General features: G+C 39.0%; 1 protein-coding gene across 1 annotated transcript; it reads right to left on the reverse strand.

Moving 5' to 3' along the window:
* Nucleotides 1–14,425: 14,425 nt before the first annotated feature.
* LOC130733472 (truncated transcription factor CAULIFLOWER A) lies at nucleotides 14,426–25,075 on the reverse strand. The gene is made up of 8 exons (XM_057585721.1): nucleotides 24,701–25,075; nucleotides 17,033–17,111; nucleotides 16,641–16,705; nucleotides 16,458–16,557; nucleotides 16,321–16,362; nucleotides 15,194–15,235; nucleotides 14,951–15,069; nucleotides 14,426–14,775 (listed from the first exon to the last, which is right to left on the reverse strand). Exons 1-8 carry the CDS (start codon nucleotides 24,883–24,885, stop codon nucleotides 14,667–14,669), a joined length of 741 nt encoding a protein of 246 aa, XP_057441704.1. The 5' UTR covers nucleotides 24,886–25,075; the 3' UTR covers nucleotides 14,426–14,666.
* Between the last annotated feature and the right edge of the window lie 466 nt (nucleotides 25,076–25,541).

Here is a 25,541-nt window from a genome sequence, read left to right on the forward strand (position 1 = left end):
CCGTGGAGCGGAAGGAGGAGATTGTGAAGGAACGCTGCAGGATCGCACTGGAGGAACTACATGTGAGAGCTACTCACTGAATACTAGCTAATGCTTTAGGTGTCGACGAATTCGACTTGATTTATTGTTTATGCACTTGATTGTGATTGACTGGGAAATGTTTTCTGAGGCTTCGGCTGACAATGATGATTATTTATCGCTGGATTTGTTTTTGATATTGATTCACATGTTATGTGCTAAATGGTTAATCTAGGATGTGTTGATATTGAATTACATGTTATGTGCTAAATGGTTAATCTAGGATGTGTTGATATATGTGCCATGACTGTTGGATTGTGTTACTTTGATTATGAAATTACACATATATCTGTTGTACGTCAGAGAGAGGATAACAGGCAGTTATGCCAAATTTATCATGAGATTTTGGGAAAGTTTGACGGGACGAACGGAGGATCGGGTCTTGTTATTGTTTTAATGGATCGAGACCTTCTCTGGGAATCACTTGGGATTATGGGATCTTTTAAACTCATAAGATTAGAGACAAAACTAAATGGAAACTATTTTACAAGGAAAATTCATAATACACTAAACAACCTCTGAACCCTTTAAATAATGATAACAATCTCAGATGAAAGCTTAGGATTTGGATATTAGTTTTGGAAAATGAGAAGTGTCGCCGAATCCAAGTTTCAGGGAAACTAATAAGTTTCTGAGTATGTTGATACTCTTTTGCTCGATGAGCAGTTTTATTGTTTGGCTATCTAGAAGATAAGCCGGGAAATTAATAAGTTTCCGAGTACGTTAATGCTCTTTTGCTCGATGAACAGTTTATTTGTTTGGCTATCTAAAGGATAAGCCGGGGAACTATAAGTCCCAAGTACATTGGTACTCTTTGCTCGCTGAGCAGACCATCAGAATTAGATGAGTCAGATGACTCGAGAAGTCATCACGAGTGATTGCACTCTTTTTATATTTAATTGTTTTTTATCGCAGAATCGACATTTACCTTAGGGTATTCTTTTTAGAGACAATAAGTTAGTTAGAACACGTGACGACGTGACGAGTGAGGTCGGAGACGTTGTTTGGCTAATCACGTTGCATTCATTCACACATTTTGAGGTTTATACCCGGTGGGATGCCGGACCTCGGTGGATTCCAAAATGGTCATAAGACCCGGATTTCCACATAAGAACACTGCAGTGATTCTTAGTAGCAGACAGAAATGGCAGTCCTGCGGGTATACTGCTGATCTGACTACATTTTGTTTGGTATAAGAGACACACGAGCGAAAATGGTCCCACTGTGGCCGGTGATATGACTGACTCGATGGGGCCCATCCTTCCGGATTGCATCTTGTTCCTCGTCATCTCATTCATGCACCATGCATACTGACTTAGTTGCTGAGTGTGATTGTTACTTGTTAATCGTACTTGATATATGTTATTTGTCAGTAATTATCATTTACATTCAATTGGAAGATATACAATTTATAATGCTATCACAAACTTCTAAGCCTAAGTAACTATCCCTTAAACTTTATCTAATGAGTGTATTACTTATGTAATTCTTATAGTTGACCCTCGCATCTGCTGTTTGTGTACTTTGGCGGACTACGCCCATTGTCAGATGTCCATGGCGGATTGGTTTACGATGGTCCACCCTTCGGGGGGGACTAGGTTTGAGATGCTTGATCAGGAGATCCCCGGCTCATGGGTGGTCGACCCCGCTGGCCACAGAGCGATTTACTCAGGGAGAATAATGGAAGATCGTGTCGACAGTCTGGGACACTTGACGGAGGGAGTTCTGAGGCGTTACACTGTCAGCTTTAACCTGCCACCCGAAGTGCACTGTGGACCCGGTGTAGGAGCACCACCACCACCGTCGTCTTCTGACGACGAAGACCCCTCGGAGGAGGAGCATGTGGGAGGGACTTCATCGGACTCTAGCTCACCTACTGTTGCTGTTGCTAATGACTTTGGATCGGGTCCCGGACCCGCGAGACCAGCTCAGGAGCATGTTACAGTAGCGAGAGGGGGGATGGTTGCAGACATTGACCTAGTCGTCCTGGATTCTGATTCGAACGATGATCATGCCAGCATGTAGTTGGGAGTGCTGGGGTGTACTCCTCTGGACAGGATTAGGGTAGGAGTAGCGTTATAGCTCTGGTCGTCATGTTCGTATTTTAGGGCAGGGTAGGTCCCCGACCGTTAGCTTTTTGTGTGGTTTTCTTTATGGAAATCACAGAGAGTTGGTCGGACTAGGAGGTCTTGTTTAGGCCGTTTTGGGCTGACCTACTTTCGCTTTGGAGGACTATATTACGAACACTTGACCTTTCACTTTGGTTTGTACATATTTGCCCACGGGCACTACTTTAGGTTACTTCCCGTCACTGGAGGATACTCGTGACGTGGTTCACTACTTACAGCGGGGGCTGTAAATATATTGTACATTAGTTATGTTTATCTTTCGCTGTAGAGTCTTTATTTCGACAAGTCTTTATTTTATTATTTAAACAAATTGAAAAAAAATATTCACGTTTTTCCGCTTTATTTTCTTTTTGGTTACTAAAGTGACGCCATCGAAATCGGGATGTTACATCTTCATTGAGAGCAAGTTGATTCAGACTCTGACCAAGGCTGGATGCACTGAAGACCTAACAATTATTGTTGGAGATGTCCTCAGTCCTACATCAATGAAGAGGATGAGCCTGATAGATACAAAAGTTGAAGCTGACTCTGCTACTAGAAAGTCTGATGTGACATCTTCATTGAGAGCAAGTTGATTCAGACTCTGACCAAGGCTGGATGCACTGAAGACCTAACAATTATTGTTGGAGATGTCCTCAGTCCTACATCAATGAAGAGGATGAGCCTGATAGATACAAAAGTTGAAGCTGACTCTGCTACTAGAAAGTCTGATGTGAGGAAAAGAAGAGTCCCTCTGAAGGACTACCCTCTCTGGTCAAAGGCTGATGATCTAGAGGCCATCATGTACTATCTTGATGATCTGAAGAAGCAAGGTTATGAAATAGATGTGGATGAGTTCTTCAGAAGTCTACCAGAACCTCCGGACTTCGAGTCTCCTAAGAAGAAGAATACCAAGAGGAAGCAAGAGGACACATTTGAAACAAAGGATCCCTCTGATGATGATGATGATGAAACACCACCTCAGAAGAAGACAAAGAAGGTCAAAATTGCAACCAGAGTCATTCATCTGGAACTAACTCTGGAGCCTACTCAAGCTGCAATTTCTACCAGAGTCACCAGATCTGCAGCCAGAGCTTCAAGTAAGTTTGTTGTTCTTTCAGATGAAGATGATTTAAATTTGATTGATGTAATTCATGTTGAATCCAACCCTAATGCTACCATAACCTTACCTTCTCCTCCTCCTGAACCCACACCAGTTGATCAATCAACTTCTCACATCTCACCACCTAGGCCTTCATTCTTTCAACCTTCCATTGAGGAAGAACCCCTTTGGAAATTGCTCCAAACTCCCAAGTCCTTTAAACCAACCTCACCCATTATACTTCCATACAATCCACAAGCTTCTAAAACACAAGCTCTTGAGACACCAACCAATGCAAAGTCTGACTCTGAGCCAAAACACTCTGATCACTCAAATCAAGAACCCTCTGATAGAGAAATTCTCTCTCCTGCTCCTTCTGTGTCCTTTCCTACAAATGGCTCCATTTCCTCTCCATCCAATAACTCTGAGTCTACTCGAAAATTCTTTCAAGTTGCAAGTGAAAGGCTCTCTGAAATTCCTGAATATTACCAAAGAGTTCCAAGCCCAAACCGCTGTCTTGGACCCAGACCAGAACCTCTGGTTGCTCCTGATTTTCCAATCAAAGCGGTCCCTCTGACTTCAGTACCACCTCCTCTTCCTCTTTCTCCTCCTCCTCAGAATGAAAAGTCTGTCTCAAACCACTCTCCAAATCCTGAGACTGAAACTTCTCATCCAAACCCTAAGACCAATACCTCCGCACCTCAAACTCTGCAAATTGGTTCTCCTCAGGCTGTCTCTGAAGCTACTAGTAGCAATCATCCTTCCTCACCTGAAACCAATCTCTCAATCGTTCCTTATACCCACCTTGGACCAAACACCCTACTTGATTGCATCAACTTATTTAATCATGAAGCATCTATAAGGGTTTGCAACGTGCATGGTCGCACTGACCTCAGTGAGAAACCAGACATGGTTGCTGTAGACTGGGATCGTCTATGCACTTGGATGCTTGACCAAGTTGCAACGATGATGGGTTTCCTTACTGCTGAAAGGGATCATAGAGTTGAAGCTGCTAGCCAGCGCTCCAGAAGAAGAGAAGCACTGAATGAACAAAAGTTAAGAGACTAGCTCTATGCTGCAATTGAAGAAGCAAGGCAGAAGAAAGAACAAGAAGAAGCGGCAGCAAGATTTGAGGCTGAACAACGCGAAGCTGCAAGGATAGAAGCTCTGGAACAAGCTGTTAGACTACAAGCTGAAGCTGAGGCTCTCAAAAATCAAGCACTTGTGACCATTCCATTTACTGATATAGCCTCCACCCCTGCTCAAGTTCCTCCCTCTGAACAAGGCTCTCCAATTCCTTACTCTGATCAAGCCACTCCGTCTCCTTCAAATCAGCCAGGATCTTCCAGACTTGATAATATTGAACGACGTCTTGAAGCTCAAGAAGCTCTGGTCAAAGATATGGCAGATATGCTTGCTGAGCTTCTCTGCAGAACACCCAAGCCTTAGTTTAGGAACTCTCTCTGTTTTACTTATTTCCTTTTACTCTAACTTTACTATCTTAGTAATTTTTTCTTTTGTTCTTTTAATTTGTGTTTATCTTATTACATTTTGCATCATGTGTTTCCTGCCTTCATATGTTATTTGCTTACTTGTTTTATCTATGCTTTTTGCATTCTTCACACAACATATAATTGAAAATGATTTTTATTAATAATTCAAACTAGCATTACATCATTTAAAAAGGAGGATTTTTCCTCAAATCTTCTACATTGCCTATGCATCTCTGTCCTATCTAGTTCCAGACGATGCTGCCTACATTCTAAGTGGACCAAGCTCCGGCGCAGCTCCTGCATCTCAGCACCCTCCTGCATAGTCTCCAGAGTCGCCTCTACTTCTCTGATTTCTTCATAGAGGTCCAGCTCCTTCTAGAAGAGTTCTTGCATTTCCTCCACAAATATGAGGAAACCTCTGAGGATGTTGTCCATCTCCGGACTCAGACTCATCCCCAGCAGCTGATTGGTTAGCTGGTAGATGCTAGGATCCTCTGGATGCCTAACATTGATGAACAAGTCTTCATCAAATGCTTTCTTCCTGAGCTCTTCTAAGCAAGCTATGTATGATGCCATTGCTATTTGAATTCTGAAGCAGATGAGTTGTGAAGATCGTTATGGTTTTACCTGCCTTTTATAAGCTGAGTTACATCTCTAGATGTTAATGCTAAAGCAATTTCTCGAGTTATTTTCATTGGAAACCGATGCAAGCATTTAACCTTTTGGCCGGTGGTAAACGTTCTTCTCTTCTCTGGCCGGTGTTCTTCACTTCATTTAATTTTCTTCATCTGCATTAATTAACTATTTTCTTAATTAATTATATTATTATCCTTTTCTCCATTTTTTTGACTTAGACCTTCTCTAAGGGGGAGTACCTTGTACTTCAAGCTAAGTTTTTCACACCCCATGCTTTTTGCTTATGACAAAAAGGGGGAGTACAACCAGTTTTTGATGTGTAAGCTGTGTTAGTGTGATTTCTTTTTCCTTTGGAGAATTTAAGAGTTCCACTCTTTATGACCATAGATCTATCGGTGGGCATTTGCAAGGAATACATTTTCACTTCTTCTGAAGTGATCGTATGCTAAATCGGTTGACTCTGTTACCTTTACCTTGCCCTTGACTTTGAATATTTATGCGCTCTGATATTCACATATTATCCATGTCATAAATTCTCACTCTGAACTCTTTTATTATTTAGCTCAGAATCTAGATATTACTAATGCTTTCATTAAGTCTTAGATTCAGGGGGAGCTAAGCTCATAATCAAGCTGTGACTTGGATTTAGAATGAGCAACATAAACCATTCACCTCAGGATAAGTTATCTCTATTCTCTAAACTCTGAGTGAATTCAATTTATTGTTTAAGAATTGTTCATCAAAATATTTGGTTTTGTCATCATCAAAAAGGGGGAAATTGTAAGATCAAGCTTTGATCAAGTAGTACAACTCTATGTTTTGATGATTACATGTTAACTATTATGTATAAACAATTATGGTACTCTAACGTTGTTTTCTGAGTGTTTTAATGACATGCTCTGACTCTGATCTAATTTCACATAAATCAGATGCACAATGCTCAAAGAGTAACCTACGCAACGCTTTCGCACTCACTATGTTCAATCTGAACAGTAGAATAAGCTTCAGAAGATCTGAAGATAGTTAAGCTCTGATATGGATTCAGATCACTTGAAGTTCTGAAGACCAAAAGCTCTAAAGGTCCAGAGGCTCTGAAGGTCCAGAAGCTCTGAAGGTCCAGAAGTTGAGAAGTGAAGACTCTGAAGTCCAAGAGTAAGCTGGCTCTGAAGACCAAGTACTTCGCCTCTGAGTCCAGAAGCAGAAGTTACAAAGGTCAGAGGATCCAAGCTTCCCTCTGACTCTGATCACCAAGCTTCACAAGTTCCAACATGAAACATCGCTCTGATCAGAAGTCATCTAGGTTAATGGTCAAGTCGCTATCCAAGTACAAAAGAAATTGTACTATTCCTGACGATCTTACCTAACTTATTCAGCCACAGCAGAACCTGGAAATCCCAGATCTGCCCTCCAACGGTAGCATTCCATGCAAACATCTAAACCCTAATCCTTTGAGTATATAAAGAGGCTGAAGATGAAAGATGCCGTCAAAGAAAGCTCACGCGATATACAAATATTCTCTTAGCAATCTTTCTTCAAACTATTCTTATTGAGTTTACTTTAGCTTTCTAAGAAGCAATTCTTTGTAAACCCAAACTCTCAAACAGTTGTTTGTTTTTCCTTAAGGAGCCAAGGTTGGTTAGATCCTTGAGAAGACTAAGAGAGGGAATCTTAGCGATAGCTAAGTCATTGTATTGTTAGTCACTTTGCAGGTTGCAAGTGCAGTTGTAACAAACTCTGATCAGTGGATTGCCTTCATTCTAAGAAGGAAGAAATCACCTTAACGGGTGGACTGGATTAGCTTGAGGGATTTATCAAGTGAACCAGGATAAAATCATTGTGTGCTTTCCTCAACTCTTATCTTAGCACCTTTATCATCTGTGTTTGAAGAGATTTGTTAAAATCTCAAGTGGGAAAAGTTTTAGATTGAAAACGCTATTCAAACCCCCCCCTTTCTATCATTTTTCATACCTTCAAAAGACACAATGATTGGTGCAGTTGGGACAGCAGTAGAGTGATAATCATCTCCCATGGGCCAGAGGCCAGCAATTGCAGCAACGTCGAGAAGGGTTGGGGTGATCATGCCAAAGGGAACATGGAAGCAATTGGTAGATCTCTCCCAGAAATAGAACGAACTCAAAAGCATAGCTGGGTTGTACGAAATAAGCGATCTCGACAACTGGATTAAATAAAAAATCCCAATGTCTTTCCAATGTTGAGCTTTGCAAGCCTCTACTCTATCAAGCCATTTGAGATAAGCTCCCTTGTTGGCAGTCGGATTGGGAGGAGCAGATCGAAAAGCTCTCTTAGGGTCACTCAGAAAGGGCATGCGGTAGGAGGATCGAAATGCTAGAATAAGTTCTTCTCCTCGAATACTAGGGTGAAATTTCTCATACTTGTTAGGAAGGTTATTAGGTCTATCTACCTTTACCTTTTTCAAAGATCCTAAAATGGCGCGTAAAGTACCATTAACAGAGAAAGGAATGAGTACCTGAGACTTCCAGATAGCTCTTTTCTCTGCTTCATTTGGTGGGTCTGGAATGGGTACACGCTTGGCCTCACTCATCTTGAGTTCAGTCGCCATTGGAACAACGTTGCCGGAGTCGGAAGCCATGGAAAATGGTTGAAAGGTTCACTAGAGGAAATGAAGAAGCAGAAGTTGTAGAAGATTTCAAAAGAATTTTGAGAATCGGGTGGCGTTAATGGTGTATTTATAGACACAAAGACGGAACGGATTTGAAGCTGCATTAAGCCATACCGTATAAAATTTGGGGTCCCAACGGTTATTTTAATATTAAAACTGTTGCCCCCTAGTTTGTAGGCAAAAAGGGTAATCATAACTCTAGTGAAAAAAGGCTAAAGCCGTCAGCAAAAAGTTAGACGCTATGACTTTTGATTGGACCTGAAAATGAGCGGCTAGGATTACAAGATGTTTGGCTTTCCATAAAAGTTAAATTTATCCTAAGTTTCATACTCAAAAAATGCATGGCCTCTCCAAGGTATGGTAGTCGAAGACCAACATTTTTGGGGGGCATCTGTTGGCCCAAAAGATTTGGCCCAAAACTCGTCAACATAAGCTTGTCAAAACATGGGTCCAGGAGGATCAGGAAAAGTATAAGTTAAGCTGATGGCAAATTTCGACGAGTGTAACGTTGAAAGCCGTTGCTATTAAAACGGCCATATTTGGCACGTGCGTTTAATTGGCGAGTGTGCCATAGCAGAATCAGTTAGGGAATTGTAAGTTTCTTCCCACAATGGCTACCCACGTGGCAAGCAAGCTGTTAAGAGGCGCCACTCTCCCCATTACACATGACGTTTCCGGTGCAAGCAATAGATCGTGGGGTAACCAAGCCCACTAACTCATCCAAAATGAGGAAAAAACCGCCAAGGACATGCGAGACAATGAAGTACTATAAATAGAAGAAGATTATGCATAAGAAGGGGTTCCCAACTCAACTCCTAAAAACTCACTAAAAAGCTCATATGTCCGCATCAAAGAGACTCAAAGAGCCTAACGTGATCATGAAGGAGTACGTTGCAGAACCAGCCATTTAAGATTCTTGCATTTTGCGTTTTCAAACTTGTTGTTATGTTCATTTGATTTCCTGTCGATTTTATCCTGTTTGATGTAACTTCCAGTTTTCGATTTACTTTATGTAATTTCCCTTTTGTTTAATGCAATTCGATTTCCAGTACTTTTAATTGTTTGTTTTAGATCGCAAAACCAGCCTTTGACATTCGATTGTCGAAAAGTTCAAATTCACACAACACTTTGGCAAGACGTTATCCCAAAAGAACCCTTATTCTTAGAACTCTTAAACTTTTTCCAGTCAAATTTGGAGAATGTTTGTTTACCAAATATCACCGTAAACACTGGTTTAAGAATTTTGGCTGTTATTAGACAACTTAGCGTTTGTTTCAATACACATATGCATCCTTTCCATCAGGTGGATTGCAACAGGATATTGAAATTTCATATTTTGTTCTATGCAACTTGAATTCTTGAACTGTGATGATTCTTTGAATATAGAGATGATTATTTCCATTTATGTAGTAGTTGAATGTGTAACATCCCGATCTGACGACTGGCCTCACGGTAACAACACGAGTCTTTTCAGCGCACTTTGTCCTCACTCGTGCGCTTCCCGGGAAAACTTCCCAAGAGGTCACCCATCATAATATTGCTCCAAGGCTAGCACACTTAACCATGGAGTTCTTATGAGTTGGGCTCCCGAAAAGAAGTTGCAACTTGTTGTTATGGGTAGTACAATCAAATCATATATGCCTTCCTCAACTGTATAGTCCATCCCTACACAGTCTCGGAATACCTCTTGTTCGGGTGTGGTGCATCCCTCGACATAGAAGGCGATCAATCCTCGCCCTTCTCAGCTCAGGGCGTCACAGGCGCACCAACTTCCGCTTGGTTCGTCCTCGAACCACATCGTACTGGGAGAGGTCGGCTCTGATACAAATTGTAACATCCCGATCTGACGACTGGCCTCACGGTAACAACACGAGTCTTTTCAGCGCACTTTGTCCTCACTCGCGCGCTTCCCGGGAAAACTTCCCAGGAGGTCACCCATCATAATATTGCTCCAAGACTAGCACACTTAACCATGGAGTTCTTATGAGTTGGGCTCCCGAAAAGAAGTTGCAACTTGTTGTTATGGGTAGTACAATCAAATCATATATGCCTTCCTCAACTGTATAGTTCATCCCTACACAGTCTCGGAATACCTCTGGTTCGGGTGTGGTGCATCCCTCGACATAGAAGGCGATCAATCCTCGCCCTTCTCAGCTCAGGGCGTCACAGGCTATTGTGAGACCCAAAATTTCAGTTATAGAATTAATTAATTAAATTCCTAACCACGATTAGGTTTCGATGTATCATGAAGGAAACCTGAACAAGTGTTTACTGAATGGAATAAATTTATGAAGGAGAAAGTTCAGAAAAAGACTAAGAATAGTATTAAAGTCGATATAAGTTATAGCGCGAGTCTTATTCGCTTACGCCTAGGGCAAGAGCGTTAGTAAACGATTAATTTACTCCTAAAGCACTATAGGAACTAATTCCAAAAATCTTTAGAGAAATATAAGAATTTCTCTTATTCATTTCCATGACAAGTGTTTCGACACGAAACCCTGGAATGTACGAACGTCCGATTCCAATTCTCGGAAGTTTGCCGAAACTGAATCTCTGATAGCTCAAGAACCTTAAAATAAACTGTCGATGGAGACTTTTTCTATTCGGAGCCTCAAACGAAGATTTCACACGCGCACACCCATTTCTTTCGATGTTTCTAATCTTTCTTCAGAAGAAAGTTTTCTCATCCGATATCAACTGCAAAAAGTAGTTTTTCGGGTTAAATCGATTCACACCGACTTTGGATCGTTTGCTTTAATTCCAAGAAACCTGTTTCGAGTTCTGGAATTCTGTTGCCAGAATCTATCTTAGAATTAACAGAGGAACGCGCTGGAAAAATCGGAATCGCAAAATTTTGATTTTTCCGCATTTTCCCTCACCTATAAATAGGTGAGAAATGAAAAAAAAAATTCATCACCACCATCACCAAGAGGCCGCGAGCTTGAGAGGAGAAAGGGGGGAAGTGATTTTCGCCGATTCTTGCCTGATCGTTGCACCGTTCGTTGCTACGCGTAGACCTCGAGGTATATATGCTATTTCTTACTTCTGATCGTCAATTCTGTCGCTTTTCTATATGTCTTTCTGTGCTCAAAGTTTTGAGCTTTTTGTAAAACTGTCCAAATAACTTGATTTCAGTGTCTAAACTTATTGCCTACATGCCCAAGAGCATGAATATCCGGTTGTTTTCTGCCGAATCTCGCCGAATCGTCGCGGAGCTTCAATTCTGTGATAATACCCATTTTCTGACCAAAGCTTCGTTCTTTGGATTAAAAACTCTCGACTGAGCTTAGTGCCAGTAGGATTAGTTGTCATAAACGTCGTTAGGGACACGCTCATCAAATTTAGTTTTCAAAATTCCGACTTTGAGTTTTCGGGCTAAAAACACTTACCAAAATACCCCTGTGTTAGTTTTCGACCCGATAATTTTTATAAGAGTTTCCCTGGCCTAGGTATCGCCTAAGAATACCTAGGAATTAAATTAGATCGAAGAAAAAGTTCGGGAAACCCTATTTTGATAGTGGCCGAAACTTATTTGCTATGGTACCGTGTCCAAAAATAATTTTTGGGTCTGTATGACCTGAGTTATAGCGTAGCTCTCTCCGTTGTCAAAATTTTGGCTTTGGTTTCGTGTCATTCCGAGTTCTGTAGCTCGAGTTATGCACGTTTTAGCGAATAAAGTGTTTTTGTACAAAACTTGAATCGAGTCAAAACTCATCCATTCGGGGAAAGCCCTTCCATTCGTGCCTAAATGTTGTACTCTGAAGCTCCTTGAGCTTTGTCTAACGTTATTTAGTATTGCTTCGATTGTACAGACTTATTTTGATTGATTTTTGCTTTGTTTGCTCTAAAGTTCGTTTGTGGAAACCTTGGACTTGACTGAGCAAGCTTGTGAGTGTGACTTACACTGTGATTCTGGAGGAACTAGAAGTGAGGGCAACTTACCTTGCTAGCTAATGTTTTAGGCGTCGATGAATTCGACTTGATTTATTGTTTATGCACCTGATTGTGATTGACTGGGAAACGTTTTCTGAGGCTTCGGCTGACAATGTTGAATATTTATCGCTGGATTTGTTTTGCTATTGATTCACATGCTATGTGCTAAATGGTTAATCTAGGATGTGTTGATTGATTCACATGCTATGTGCTAAATGGTTAATCTAGGATGTGTTGATATATGTGCCATGACTTTTGGATTGTGCTAATTTGATTATGCAATTACACATATATCTGTTGTACGTCAGAGTGAGGATAACGGGCAGTTATGCCACACTTATCATGAGATTTTGGGAAAGTTTGACGGGACGAACGGAGGTTCGGGCCTTGTTATTGTTTAATGGATCGAGACCTTCTCTGTGAATTACTTGGGATGATGGGATCTTTTAAACTTATAAGATTAGAGATCAACCTAAATGGAAACTATTTTACAAGGAAAATTCATAATACACTAAACAACCTCTGAACCCTTTAAATAATGATAACAATGTCAGATGAAAGCTTAGGGCTTGGATATTAGTTTTGGAAAATGAGAAGTGTCGCCGAATCCAAGTTTTGGGAAAAATAATAAGTTTCTAAGTACGTTGATACTCCTTTGCTCGATGAGCAGTTTTATTGTTCGGCTATCTAAAAGATAAGCCGGGAAACTAATAAGTTTCTGAGTATGCTGGTACTCTTCGCTCGATGAGAAGTTTGTTGTTTGGCTGTCTAAAGGATAAGCTGGGGAACTATAAGTTTCCAAGTACATTGGTACACCTTCGCTTTTGAGTAGTTTATTTAGCCATCCAAATGATGAGCCGAGAAGCTTCACTGAGGCGTGAGACTTCGTGAAAGCATGGAACTTCACTGAAGCGTGAGACTTCGTGAAAGTGTGTAAATTCACTGAAGCGTGAGACTTTGTGAAAGCAGAAACTTCACTGAGGCGGGAGACCTCGTGGAGACTGGAACCTTCGCTGAAGCGGGAGACTTTGCGGAGGCGTGAAACTTCACTGAAGCGTGAGACTTCGTGAAGGTGTGGGACTTCATTGAAGGGGGAGACTTCATGAAGGCGCGAAACTTCACTGAAGCGTGAGACTTCGTGAATGCGTGAAACTTCACTGAAGCGTGAGACTTCATGAATGTGTGAGATTTCACTGAAGCGTGAGACTTCGTGAAAGCTTAAGACTCCATTGAAGCGTGAGACTTCATGGAAGCGTGAGATTTCATCGTCGTTTACCCTAGGGCAAACGACAGGGAACATTTGTTTAGTTAGACACTTGTGCGTTGGGAGGACGATACATTGTTTGACTAACCTTATCACCTAACTTCATATGTTGAGATTTTGATGATTTGATATTGGTGAACATCGTTATGTTATTTGTTGAATTGTTGAGATATTGAATATTGTGTTGTTACTATAGATTCGATAACATGCCATGTATATACCTTAGGGTAGGCAATGCAGAACTTATATGTATATATACAACATATATGTATATACCCCCTTATTCTTCACATATTGCTTGTATTATCTATCATATTCTGTGAGTTGACCCTCGCGCCTTGGCTTTGTGTTCATGTTTGTGTTTGGGCGGTCGGCCTGCTGCCAGACGTTCAACAGCTGATTCGTGATGGTTCGTCGTTTAGGGAGGACCCGGAGCGAAATGACTACTACTGAGCCTTCGACGTGGAACCGGACTTCATGCAGGATCGGATGAGGGTCGATGTTAGGGGTGTAGTATATTGGGTGTCCTTGTCATAGCTTTGATTGTCATTTCTTATTTTGGGGCAAGGTAGGTCCCCGACTATTAGCTTGTTGTGTGGTTCTCTTCCATGAGAATCACAAGGAGTTTGTCGGATGTAGGAGGTCTTTTGGAGGCCGTTCTGGGCTGACATACTTTCTTGGAGGACTGTATTTATAAAGGTTATGACTCTGACTATTTGTCGCACTTATTTTCCTGCGGGCACCACTTTCAGTTACTTTCCGTCACTTGAGGACACTTGTGACGATGTTTTTAGTTGCAGCGAGGGCTGTACTTACATTGTATGTTAGTCGCTGTTAATCGCGATTGAGTTGAGTCTTTATTTCGACAAGTCTTTTTATTTAAACAAAACGAAAAAAAAATATACCTACTTTTCTGCTTTATTTGATTTTTGGTTACTAAAGTGACGCCACCAAAATCGGGGTGTTACATAATGGTCTTTCAAAATTGATTTTTTTTTGTTGATTGTTTCCTTACCAAATATAAGGCACCATATAGTCTTCAAAAATTTGTAATCACATCCAAATTGTCATTTTATGTGGCATGCAACTCATTTGTCATGCCATATAGTATATGTGATTACATGATACTTGGGTAATTACAATACTGATATGTTATGGAGAAAAACATAGGCTGGTATATAGACAAAGCCATACAATTAACTTAAAACCAATTAACTTTGTAATGTAACCATATATGCAGACAAATTACATAAAAATTATATCTAGCTTTTAGTCATTGAAAGGCATTTGATATAGTTGAACATTTTTACATCATTTAGGGTAGGTTTCTTATATACTAATTAGCCAATAATTAATAACCATGCATGTTCGTCTTTAACATACGGAAAGTCGTGTAAGTGTATGTAGTTTACTATTCATTCATAGGTCGAAGCATCCATGGTGGAAGAAGGGAGTTAGCTTGGGTTTGAGTTGTGGTTGCTTCATTATCTCTTCCATCACTTGTGCCTTGTAGGGAGCCTCTACATCAAGTAAACCGCTTAGTATTAATATCTTGAAGTCATGAAGCATAGTGCACCTTAATTATATGCTCATCATATAATTAGTAAAGGAAAGAAGCAAATTCATACACAAATACATGTTCATCCTTCAAAATAAAGAAAGACAATTATGAAGTAATTAGATACACTTAATTACCCAATATTCAAGGTTTCCAATTGCAGAGGTACAAGGACAGAGGATGTAAGATGATCTATATCATCACTATGTCGCTCCAGTTGTGCCTGTTGAGCCGCTACCTTCTCTTTCTCTTTTATCTAGTTTTCACTCAGATCATGAGGTAATGTAAAGTGAGTATATATGATCCAAATTAAACGACACTAAGCAGTTTACGGGAGCTATATATTAAGGAATTGAAACTATTTATATATAATTAATTACCTTCTTCGATAGCAAGTTGTTCTGTTCCTGGAGGGCCTTATCCTGCATTTGTCGAGCATAAAAAAACTTGTAGATACAAAATGACAAATTGCATTGTGTTGTACAATTGATGATCCAAAAATTGTGCAAGTGGTCTAAAGTATAAATTAAAAGTTTAATAATTTTACAATTCTAATGTTTATAATTGAAATTAATTACATTACAAATTTACAAGCATCCTTAATTTTTAACTAAATTTTATAAGAACATATATATAAATAACAATAAAAAATCACCTTGTCTACGATGTCGACAAAAAAAAAATCGTGAAAAATACTTTTCTGCAAATTAGTTTTAGCCGATAAGAAACATATTCTAACACGTTGTAATGTGTTGTAAGAATTATTTATTAATTCTTGTGGGCTTCAATCAATTGTAGTTTTTATCTAATTCATGATCCAAATTTATGGTGTATATGTAAGCCAACTTAATTATTTAAGTGATCTATATTTTGAGCTTGTATATCTGTAATTGATTAGTGTGGGCTACAGTGTAAGTCTTAACTCATAAGCCCATAATGGGAAGGAACTAGGGTTAAATATATATTGGTTAGGTCCCCTCTGTAATCACAGATCTAATCTGGCTCCACAGCTTGCCCCATTGATAGCTGTGAAAGGAAGGGTGAGATACAGAAGAAGCCCTAGTCACTTTTCACTTGACTGTCACAAGATCCAGTGATAAAAACAAGAATTCTTATTCCGTTCATGATTTGTTAGGTACGCAATCTATCTCATTCTATTTGGTGTTCTATAATCATGTATGGATTCCAATTTATGCTTACATAGTTACATGTGTTAGTAGTAGAAGAAACATGTGCAACTGATCATATAGAGGAGAAGGAAAAATTGTTCTTTTTCTTCTTACAGATATCATCCATAGAAAAGCAATTCTCTTCAAGGCGAAAACATTCACATCATAATAGTGGAACTTAATTATAACTCTCCAAATTTACAAAACTCGAACTCGAAATATTGCTTTGAAAATATCAAACACATACCACTTAAACCAACCACACGTGTTCTACCGCACAACGGTCAACGATTATTTGTCCAAAATAAGATAACAAAATGAAAGAAAGAAGAGCGTACCTTCTTATTAAGCTCTGAAATAGATTCATGCATGAGTTGGTTCTGCATGCAAGTTATATATAGTTAACTGTCACAATGACTCACATTAACTTAAAACTACTTAACCGAAGCTCTGGGTTAGCGCTGCATGGTTTTACCTTTCGTGATCTAATGTGTTTGAGAGCGGAATCAAGCTGATGCTCCAAATTCTGAAGCTCTTTGATACTAAGGCCATCAAGTTCTTCTCCCATAAAATTCCTGTAAAATACAGCAGCAAACTCTATTGATGTTACATATTTTTCACAACATAGCCACTAGCTCATACTTATTTTAATATATACCTTTGATTTCTCTGAAGGACTTCAAACCTTGCTTTGAGCTTTGCATGCTCTAGAGTCCAATTTTCCTATCAAAATGTAGAATTAAATTAGTGTTCTGATTCAAGTAAATATCTCTAGCAAAGAGAAGTTGCTATAGACATGCAGTTGATTTAAGAATGGCAATAAAGAAGGATATGAATTGAACGCCGTGGATCAGTTGGAAATGTCTTTATGAACTTATACATATAATCAATAAGAAGATGATAATAGAAGTATACTACTAAATAAAATGCAAATTAAGAAATGAGTTGGTTTAATAAGTAAAAAAAATTAATGTCCGATTAACATCAATATTATTTGATAAATAAAGTGAGTTGAGGTTTGAATCATAGGAGTAGGAGAAGGTGTCATACATTTTGTGGTGGATCATTCGCGGCAATTTTCCTCTCCGCATATGAATACCTCTCATATCGTTCAAGAATTCTTTCCATACTGTCGACAAAGGGAAAGCAAAAATGAGCAAAGATTGAATAACTAATGCAGGGAAACCTTCAGAATCAGAACTACTGTTGAAAGCGAATAGTTATTGAACCAAATTAGTGAAAGCAGTTATTCATTAACTTGTGTGAGAAAAAAGGCTAGCTAGCTAGATGGTGGAATCTTCATTCCCAGCCCATTAAGTAGGTTTTTTTTGCAAGATAAGATAGTTGTCCTCCTTCGGAGACAATCCTGTTCGAGCCGGTAACAACCACATTATGGTGGACTAACTCTCAAAGCGGGGTTTTTTTCTGTCCACAAGACTCGAACTCAAGACATTGGTTAAGGGGAATCAAGCATGTACTACTTCAACCAACCACCCGTTAACTGATGGCCAGTTAAGTTGGTATCTAAAAACTAAATCAATTAAGGTAAGCAAAAAAGAGAAAGATTTGCATAAAGAGAGTTCTAAAAATTTTAAACAGTCTATTTACACAAATTATAGAAATGAATTCTTAGAAGGTGTGAAAAATATATATGATATGTTCGTCATATTTAAGAGTATCTTATATCATATCATCATCTTATTTTAGTTAATTTAGATTATTGGTTAGATTTATTTATTTTCCTATTTAAATAGGTTTAGGACTTTACCCATTACTATAAATAGAGTAAACACTTTATATTTTAATAAATTAATTATTTACAATGTAAACTCTAGTGCACATCTGTTTCCCCTCTCTTCTATCTCCTTCTTTTCTTGCTTTTCTTTGCATTGCTTATCTCTAAACATGGTATTAGAGTAGGTTTGATCCTAGACACAACTTTCATGGATCTAACTCTGCGATGAGGTTTGATCTCTTCCCCCCGAAAGACTATACATTTCTTTCTCTTTGCTATTCAACCATTTTCTTGTCCTAACAATGGTTTCCCATAACAACGATGCATTTCCAGCAGCACACGACGGCACTAGTGCCTTCTCTGGCGGTGTGAAGTCGTTGTCCCTCTCTCTCCCCCTTCCTTCTACTTACGGCGGTAAAAGTTTAATTTCGAGACCTCCTTCTCACGGTGGCACAATGCCACGCCAATGGCACAAGGTTTGCATCAAGGGTGGCCTTTCCTTTAGAGCAGAGTGAGATCGCGCCTCTTCCCATCGGTTCCTGCGAATACAACTCTAGAAAAACCACCGCCATCTATCCTCTCTCATTATGTTTCTCTAGAATCTCTATTATGGTGTCCTGAAACGTAAAAAAAGGTTGATTGTCTTTGTGTTGGTGATAGAGGTTTAGTGTCTCTGAATTATGTTGATCTTTATGGAGACGCAGATCGGTGGCCGGTGACAATTACACTGACAATGAAAATGCACACTCATTAGTTTATATTTTTTTTTAAAAGATATATTTGTAAGAATCTTAAAGTTAAGCTAGCTTAAGTAGGTTGGGCGGGGCCTAGTCCTGTAGGACCCGCTCAGACTTAAGGCATGGAGCGATTAAGGGAAGGCTAGAAAAGGAGAGATAAGGGCAGCATGTGGTGGTCCACGGCTAAAGACATAATTAAAGGGGTGACCTTCTCTCTCAGGGGCTAAGGGACGCCTAGTAGGTATCAGACTTAGGATATTTATCATGTAAGGACCATTGGGCCATGGATTTATAAGGCCCAATAGACTACACATATTAGGTCTTCAAACCATCCCCCACTATAAAAAGGAGGTAATTTGTTGTACAAAAGGTATTTTTTCTCATTTTATGATATGACAGCTTTATTTTCTGACTTATTTCCTACTTTTATGCTCTTTTAGGGTGTCTTGTCCTAATCATACCTAGGTCAAGAACATTGTCGCCGTTTCTGGCCCTCACTTACTTGACTCTTCTGTTGACTTTGAGAAGATGTAGGAGAATATGAGTGGCGATTTAAGTCAGATCTGATGAAGATGGTATTGAAAGAAAAACTTTGGTTGACGGGGAACTTTGAGGGGCCGAGTGCATGCATTGGGTTTTTGGCTTGAAATTCCCTTTTGAAGAACTTAATTTCGTGCTTCAGAAGTAGATTTGTGAATGGGGAAAATTGGGTTTTGAATTTCTAAGAAAAAGGCTTTGTTTTGAGGGTTTTCTTAAAGTTTGTAAAACTGTTTTAGTAGAGTAGCGTGTGGTCTATATGACATAACTCTTTCTATTATGATTCAAATCGAGTGAAACTAATTTTAAATGAAAATTAACTTGAAGCCCTACCTTGTGTGTGAAAGGTGTGATGTTTAGAGGTCTGGGCTGATCTCAGTAGTTGCTTGAAGTTGAACTCTATTTCTGGTCGGGTACACCTTTACAATCTGTGTTGTAGAGCGCATGCATAACTCTCATTTTAGAAGTCCAAATTAGGCTAAACCAATTTTGTATGAAAGCTTCACGTGGTAAAATCTTCATAATTTTTGGATGTGTTAGTACTAGTTTTTCCTACAAGATTCCCTTAATTTTGTTGTTTTCACTCTTAGATAGCTCTAGTGTTTGATTTTTAAATCAATCAACAAGTGTTCAAATTTCATAAGGTTTACTTTGCTGGAAAGCTTACTTGAAGAGATTTTATATGAAATATATTCATGCTTTTATCTCAAGTGTTCCAAGTTGAAGAGTTAGTAAAAGGCTAGCTTGTTGAGTTGCATTTTGAGGTCATGAACCTTTGGAAGTGAAAATGATTTGCATGTGTTTTATGGTAAAGAGAGTTTTGGAAAGGTCTTGATTGTGTACTTTCCTATGTGATATTGATGCATGTTTGGATGAGGACCCTTAGAAGCATACCTTAAACCCTAGCTCGGTCATAGTTTAAGTTGTGAAGAGTGACAATATTAAATACTTATATTGAAGGATTCGATGAGCGAGAGCTTGCTTGTGCCAGAGCTAAAAGAAGAAGGAAAGGGAGTTGGTGCGAGGAGTTAAGATGTGACCGGATCAGAGTCGTGACTTGAAGGAAAACGCCTAAGGCCAGGTGAGGGTAATTTCCGTTTTCAGATATACAATTGTGTTTCCATGATTGTATGATTGGTTGCTTATGATGAATGATGCTTGAGGCATGATTGTCCACAAGAGTTAAGATGACACCCTTGCTTGGATGCAACTATTTCTCAAGGAGTCGTTAATTACCTAAAGGTATTTTTGATACAATGATCTTGAGTGAGAAACACGAACTTTCGAGAGTAGGGATGGCAATGGGTCTTGGACCCATTGGATACCCGCTAAAAATATCCACAATGGCCAGGGTACGTAAAAAAAACCCACTAGGTGGGTATGAGGTTGGGTATGGGTAAAACACGAACTTTGTGATGCATTCTTAGAGATGATACTCTATGGTGTGAATCATGGCAGCTACCGCTGCATACCTCAGCAGTTTATGAACACGGGATAACGAGTGCAACGGCGGAAACACCTTGCGTTTCAGTCGATGGCAGCTGGAATCCTCACACTGGAAGGATGGGGTGTGCAGCTGTGGTTCGAGATGGGCATGGCAGATGGGTAACTGGTATTTCTCATAGTTTTAATCAGGCTGGTCCTTTCCTGGCAGATGTTTTGGCGCTAGAATTGGGCCTGAAGCTTGCAGTAAAGAGGGGATTAAGGAAGCTGGTTTGTTGGTCAGATTGTGCTGAACTTGTCACCCTTCTGCAAGCTGGGAATGATATTGCAAACTTCTGGAACCGTGAAGAGATCCAGCGTGTTCGACAGCTGATGGTAGCCTTTGAGGAGATCAATTTGGTTCACATTGCGCGGGACAAGAATAATTCAGCGGATGCTCTAGCTCGGGAAGCCTGTAGGATCGGGACGCCATTTCAACAGTGGAATGACCCCCCTTCTTTTGTTTATGCATCACTGTATTTAGATGCAATTAGGTAGTTTCTCTTTATTGTTAATTTTCCTCTTGTAACAAAAAAAAATATTAGTTCATTCACCAAGATTTGAACATTTACCCTTCACCTTGCAATCCCTTTATTTCCCTTAGCTCACCTCTTCAATTCCCCCCCCCCAATTTATTCAACAGTAGTAACTTCCTCAGTGGCTCAGTGTCATTTTGGCTTTGATTGGTAGGAGCTATTTCACACATAATATTTTTTCCGCTTCTTTTTTATCTCTATTTTTTTTCTATATATTTTTTTATCTTTATCAATCATATCACCTATCAAATTTATATTTTATCATTTTTTTTCTTTATATATCTCTCCTATTTCCACCTCTATTCTACTTATTATTCTACTTGTATAAGGTGTCAATGAAGCTGTTATTCACTAACGAAGGGTCTGATAGGCTAGTGGCTTTTGTAATTGAATTGGCATTTATAGGTGACACTACTGTATTGTCACAGTGATTGGTCACTTTTTCTGATTCTTTCTCGTATTCGTGCCTGGTGCTGAGCGTGTCAAATCAGCTGCTGCTTCCTTCAAATAGCAAATCACGTACGTTTTATATGGTCATGCTCAGATCACCACCTGGGACTGGGGGCATATATGTATACGAGTAAACAGCCATTTTGGTCCTTGATTGTGTTCACTTGTGACGGACTGGTCCTTATATTTTGAAAATGGTCGATTTTCATCCTTGAATGTGTTACCGTCGGTCAAGTTGGTCCTTGGTTGTGTTTTCCGTTGGTCCCTCTAACGGAAAAGTCCAAATGGCTTTCTTATTTTCCATGTAAACGTCCTACGTGGCACGTTTTCATTTTGCCGCCAAAATACAATGTCAAACTAGTCCTTCATTGAATCATTGGTACCAAAATAGTCCCTCAAGCTTCCCCACTATCTCTCTCTCTTTCCTCCAACTCTTGTTCTTCTCCAGACTTCATCATCATCAATTCACTATCTTCTTCTTCTTCTTCTTCTTCATTTCAATCACGCCCCTTGCCTCTCATGTTCTCCTTCACCCTCTGTTTCATTCTTCTCCCTTCACCCTACGTTCATCCTCTCTGTTGCCTACAAGAACGTCATCGGCGCTCGCCGTGCTTCCTGGCGTATCATCTCCTCCATCGAGCAGAAGGAGGAGAGCCGCGACAACGAGGATCACGTCTCCATCAACCGTGACTACCGATCCAAGATCGAGTCTGAGCTTTCCAACATCTGTGACGGGATCCTCAAGCTTCTCGACTCCCGCCTCATCCCTGCCGCCGCTTCCGGTGACACTAAGGTCTTCTACCTTAAGATGAAGGGCGATTACCACAGGTATGTGGCTGAGTTCAAGACCGGCGGTGAGAGGAAAGACGCCGCTGAGAGCACCCTTGCCGCCTACAAATCCGTTCGGGTTTCCAGATCTATTCACTTTTGCTCGTTAGATTCGCGATTTTAACATGTTTCTCTCTGTATTTGTGTCTGTGTGTACACGCACTCTTGATTTGCTGATTTAGATTAGAATAATTATGGAATCTCTAGGGTGATTGCGATTTTTTAATTGAAGGAATTTGTAAATCGTTGATTACTGAGGTTTGCGATTATATGTTAGATTAGATTGGAATAATCGAATCTTAAAAGGTATTAGCGATTTTCGAGTTGGAGGATTGCGGATGACTTGTTTGAAATTGAATGAATTGCTAGGTTAGATTATTTTCTGAATTAGATTGAAATAAAGGAATCTTTACAGTAACTGTGATTTTTGAATTCAAGGAACTTGAAAATCTATGATTACTGGTTTAAATTTGAATGAATTAGATTGGAAAATTGGAATGGTATAATTTCTAATATATCACCGATTTTGGAATTGAAGGAAGTTGAAAATTGCTGATTACAGGTTCAAAATTGAATAACTAACGGGATCCCTTTGTGGGTGTGCATGTTTTGCTTACTGGTTTTGGAGTTTGTGGTTCTGCTCTGTGGATTTTTCGTGTTTTGTCTGTTTGAATGAAGTGTTTTTGTGCTGTGGGATTGAATCTGTGGTTATGTTGTATTGAAGATTTCCTTGTTTCTGTTTGTGGTGGGCTGCACATAGGGTGAAGGGAGAAGAATGAAACAGAGGGTGAAGGAGAACATGAGAGGCAAGGGGCGTGATTGAAATGAAGAAGAAGAAGAAGAAGATAGTGAATTGATGATGATGAAGTCTGGAGAAGAAGATGAACATGATGATGATGAACAAGAGTTGGAGGAAAGAGAGAGAGAGAGTGGGGAAGCTTGAGGGACTATTTTGGTACCAATGATTCAATGAAGGACTAGTTTGACATTGTATTTTGGAGGCAAAATGAAAACGTGCCACGTAGGACGTTTACATGGAAAATAAAAAAAGCCATTTGGACTTTTCCGTTAGAGGGACCAACGGAAAACACAACCAAGGACCAACTTGACCGACGGTAACACATTCAAGGATGAAAATCGATCATTTTCAAAATATAAGGACCAATCCGTCACAAGTGAACACAATCAAGGACCAAAATGGTTGTTTACTCTCTTCATATCATTATTATTAGGCTCATGGCCTAGCTAGCTAAATTATCCTTTGACTCTCTCTTGGGATCCTAAGGGTCTGTTTGGTTAGAGAAGAAAGGGAGAGAAAAGAACAGTGGAAGGAAAGAAAGAGAAAGGAAAGAAGGGGAAAGGAAAGGGAGAGGATTATTTAAGTTGTTTGGTGTGAAAGAAAAAGTGGAAGGAAATAAAAGAAGTTTGTGTCAAATTACTATTCTACCATTTACATTTATTTTTAACAAATAAAGTACAAATCTCATTTTAAAATATGTTTTTGAATTAAAAATATTCACAATTTTTAAAATCTAATAGAAAGGTAAAGGCAAGTATCATTTTAGATTTTAGGTATACAAAGTAGAAGTTAACCAAAAAAAATTAACGGAGAAAAAAACATAAGGAGATAAGTGAATAATCAAAAGAAATAGGGACACAATGGTCATTTACACAAAATCTAGTCATTCCACTCTTTTCTTTCCAGTTTTGGGCAGAAGGTTTTTCTTGGGGGGACCCACTAAAAAACATTCTTTCCCTCAACTTTCTTTCCAAACCATACAGGGGAAGGTGCATTGGAGTTTGTGTTTTCTTTCCACTACCAATATTTTCTTTCCCTCCCCCTCAAACCAAACACACCGTAAATGAGTGAAGTTTAACATCAATCGAGTTTAGTTAAAGAAATATAAGTTAAATATATGAGAGGGCAATGATATGTATGTATGAAGATTGCAAACTTTCAATATCAAAAAAAAAAAGGTTGCAAACTTCAATCATAATGGCAAGTACCAACACCGAAAAAATAATAAAAAATCATAATGACAAGTCAAGAATTGAGTATCCAGGTGCATCAAAGACATAGCAAATTAAGGGAAAAGTGAAACTAGCACAGTAGAGTTCAAGAGGGAAAACTGGAGAAATGGCAGGCATAAATATATAAATCAATAATTTAAATTGCAGTGTGTAATTACAACTGCTGCATCACGGTTTTGAAGGTTTCTACTACAAAATTGTGGATGCATGCATCGATCATTCATATTGGGTATGCACACTTTAACAATTGCAAAATATTATCATGATGTGATTATCATAACCCTTGATATTTATAATTGATATAATTATCGATCAGATCTCATATATAGATGAGAAAATCATATACAAAGAAATTAAGATGAAGTAGTGAATAATTAAGTACCAGGGATCGCTGGAGTATTCATAGAGCTTTCCTTTGCTGGAGAAGACTATGAGAGCCACTTCAGCATCACAAAGCACTGAGATCTCATGAGCTTTCTTAAGCAAACCAGACCTTCTCTTTGAGAACGTCACTTGCCTGTTGACCATGTTCTCGATCTTCTTCAACTGCACCCTTCCCCTTCCCATATTCACACACTTTTTATCCAATGAACCCTTCAATTTCCCTTTTTAGATATCTATTATACATTTATACTCACTCAGCATATATTTTTCTTTCTCTTGATCATTACTATATACATGGAGGAGCCTTGTAATTTCTATGCTACCTAGATCGTTCTAGAACGTTAGAACGAACCAGAGCATACGAATTACATGACTGTGATGAATTCTCCTGGTTCGGTTTTATAAATTAAAAATAACAAATACATATTACCACCAAACAGTAAATAATATAAAACACTAATTTTTTTTTCTCTCTTTTTTTTTTTTTTAATAATTTGGAGGGCAAAAGCCCAATTACATGACCTTTTTTTCTCTCTTTCTCATATGAACTATCTCATTTATCGGTTATTTTTCTCATCTTTTACTATTTCTTTAATGATATACACTCAATACATTTATTAACCACTAAATAGTACAAACACTACCGAACACATTTTTTCTTTCTATTTCTTTCTTTAAACTACATCATATCATATATCACACTAATCACTTATCTCTCATTTTTCATATCTCTTATTAGTGTTCTACACCTACTGGTCTTTATTCTATTATCTCTCTAATGATATAAAGGGTTCTTTATTGTAAAAACTAGGAATTAAACCCGTGCGTTGCACGGGTAT

The sequence above is a fragment of the Lotus japonicus genome, chromosome 1, assembly GCF_012489685.1.
Source record: "Lotus japonicus ecotype B-129 chromosome 1, LjGifu_v1.2".
NCBI classification, from domain to species: domain Eukaryota; kingdom Viridiplantae; phylum Streptophyta; class Magnoliopsida; order Fabales; family Fabaceae; genus Lotus; species Lotus japonicus.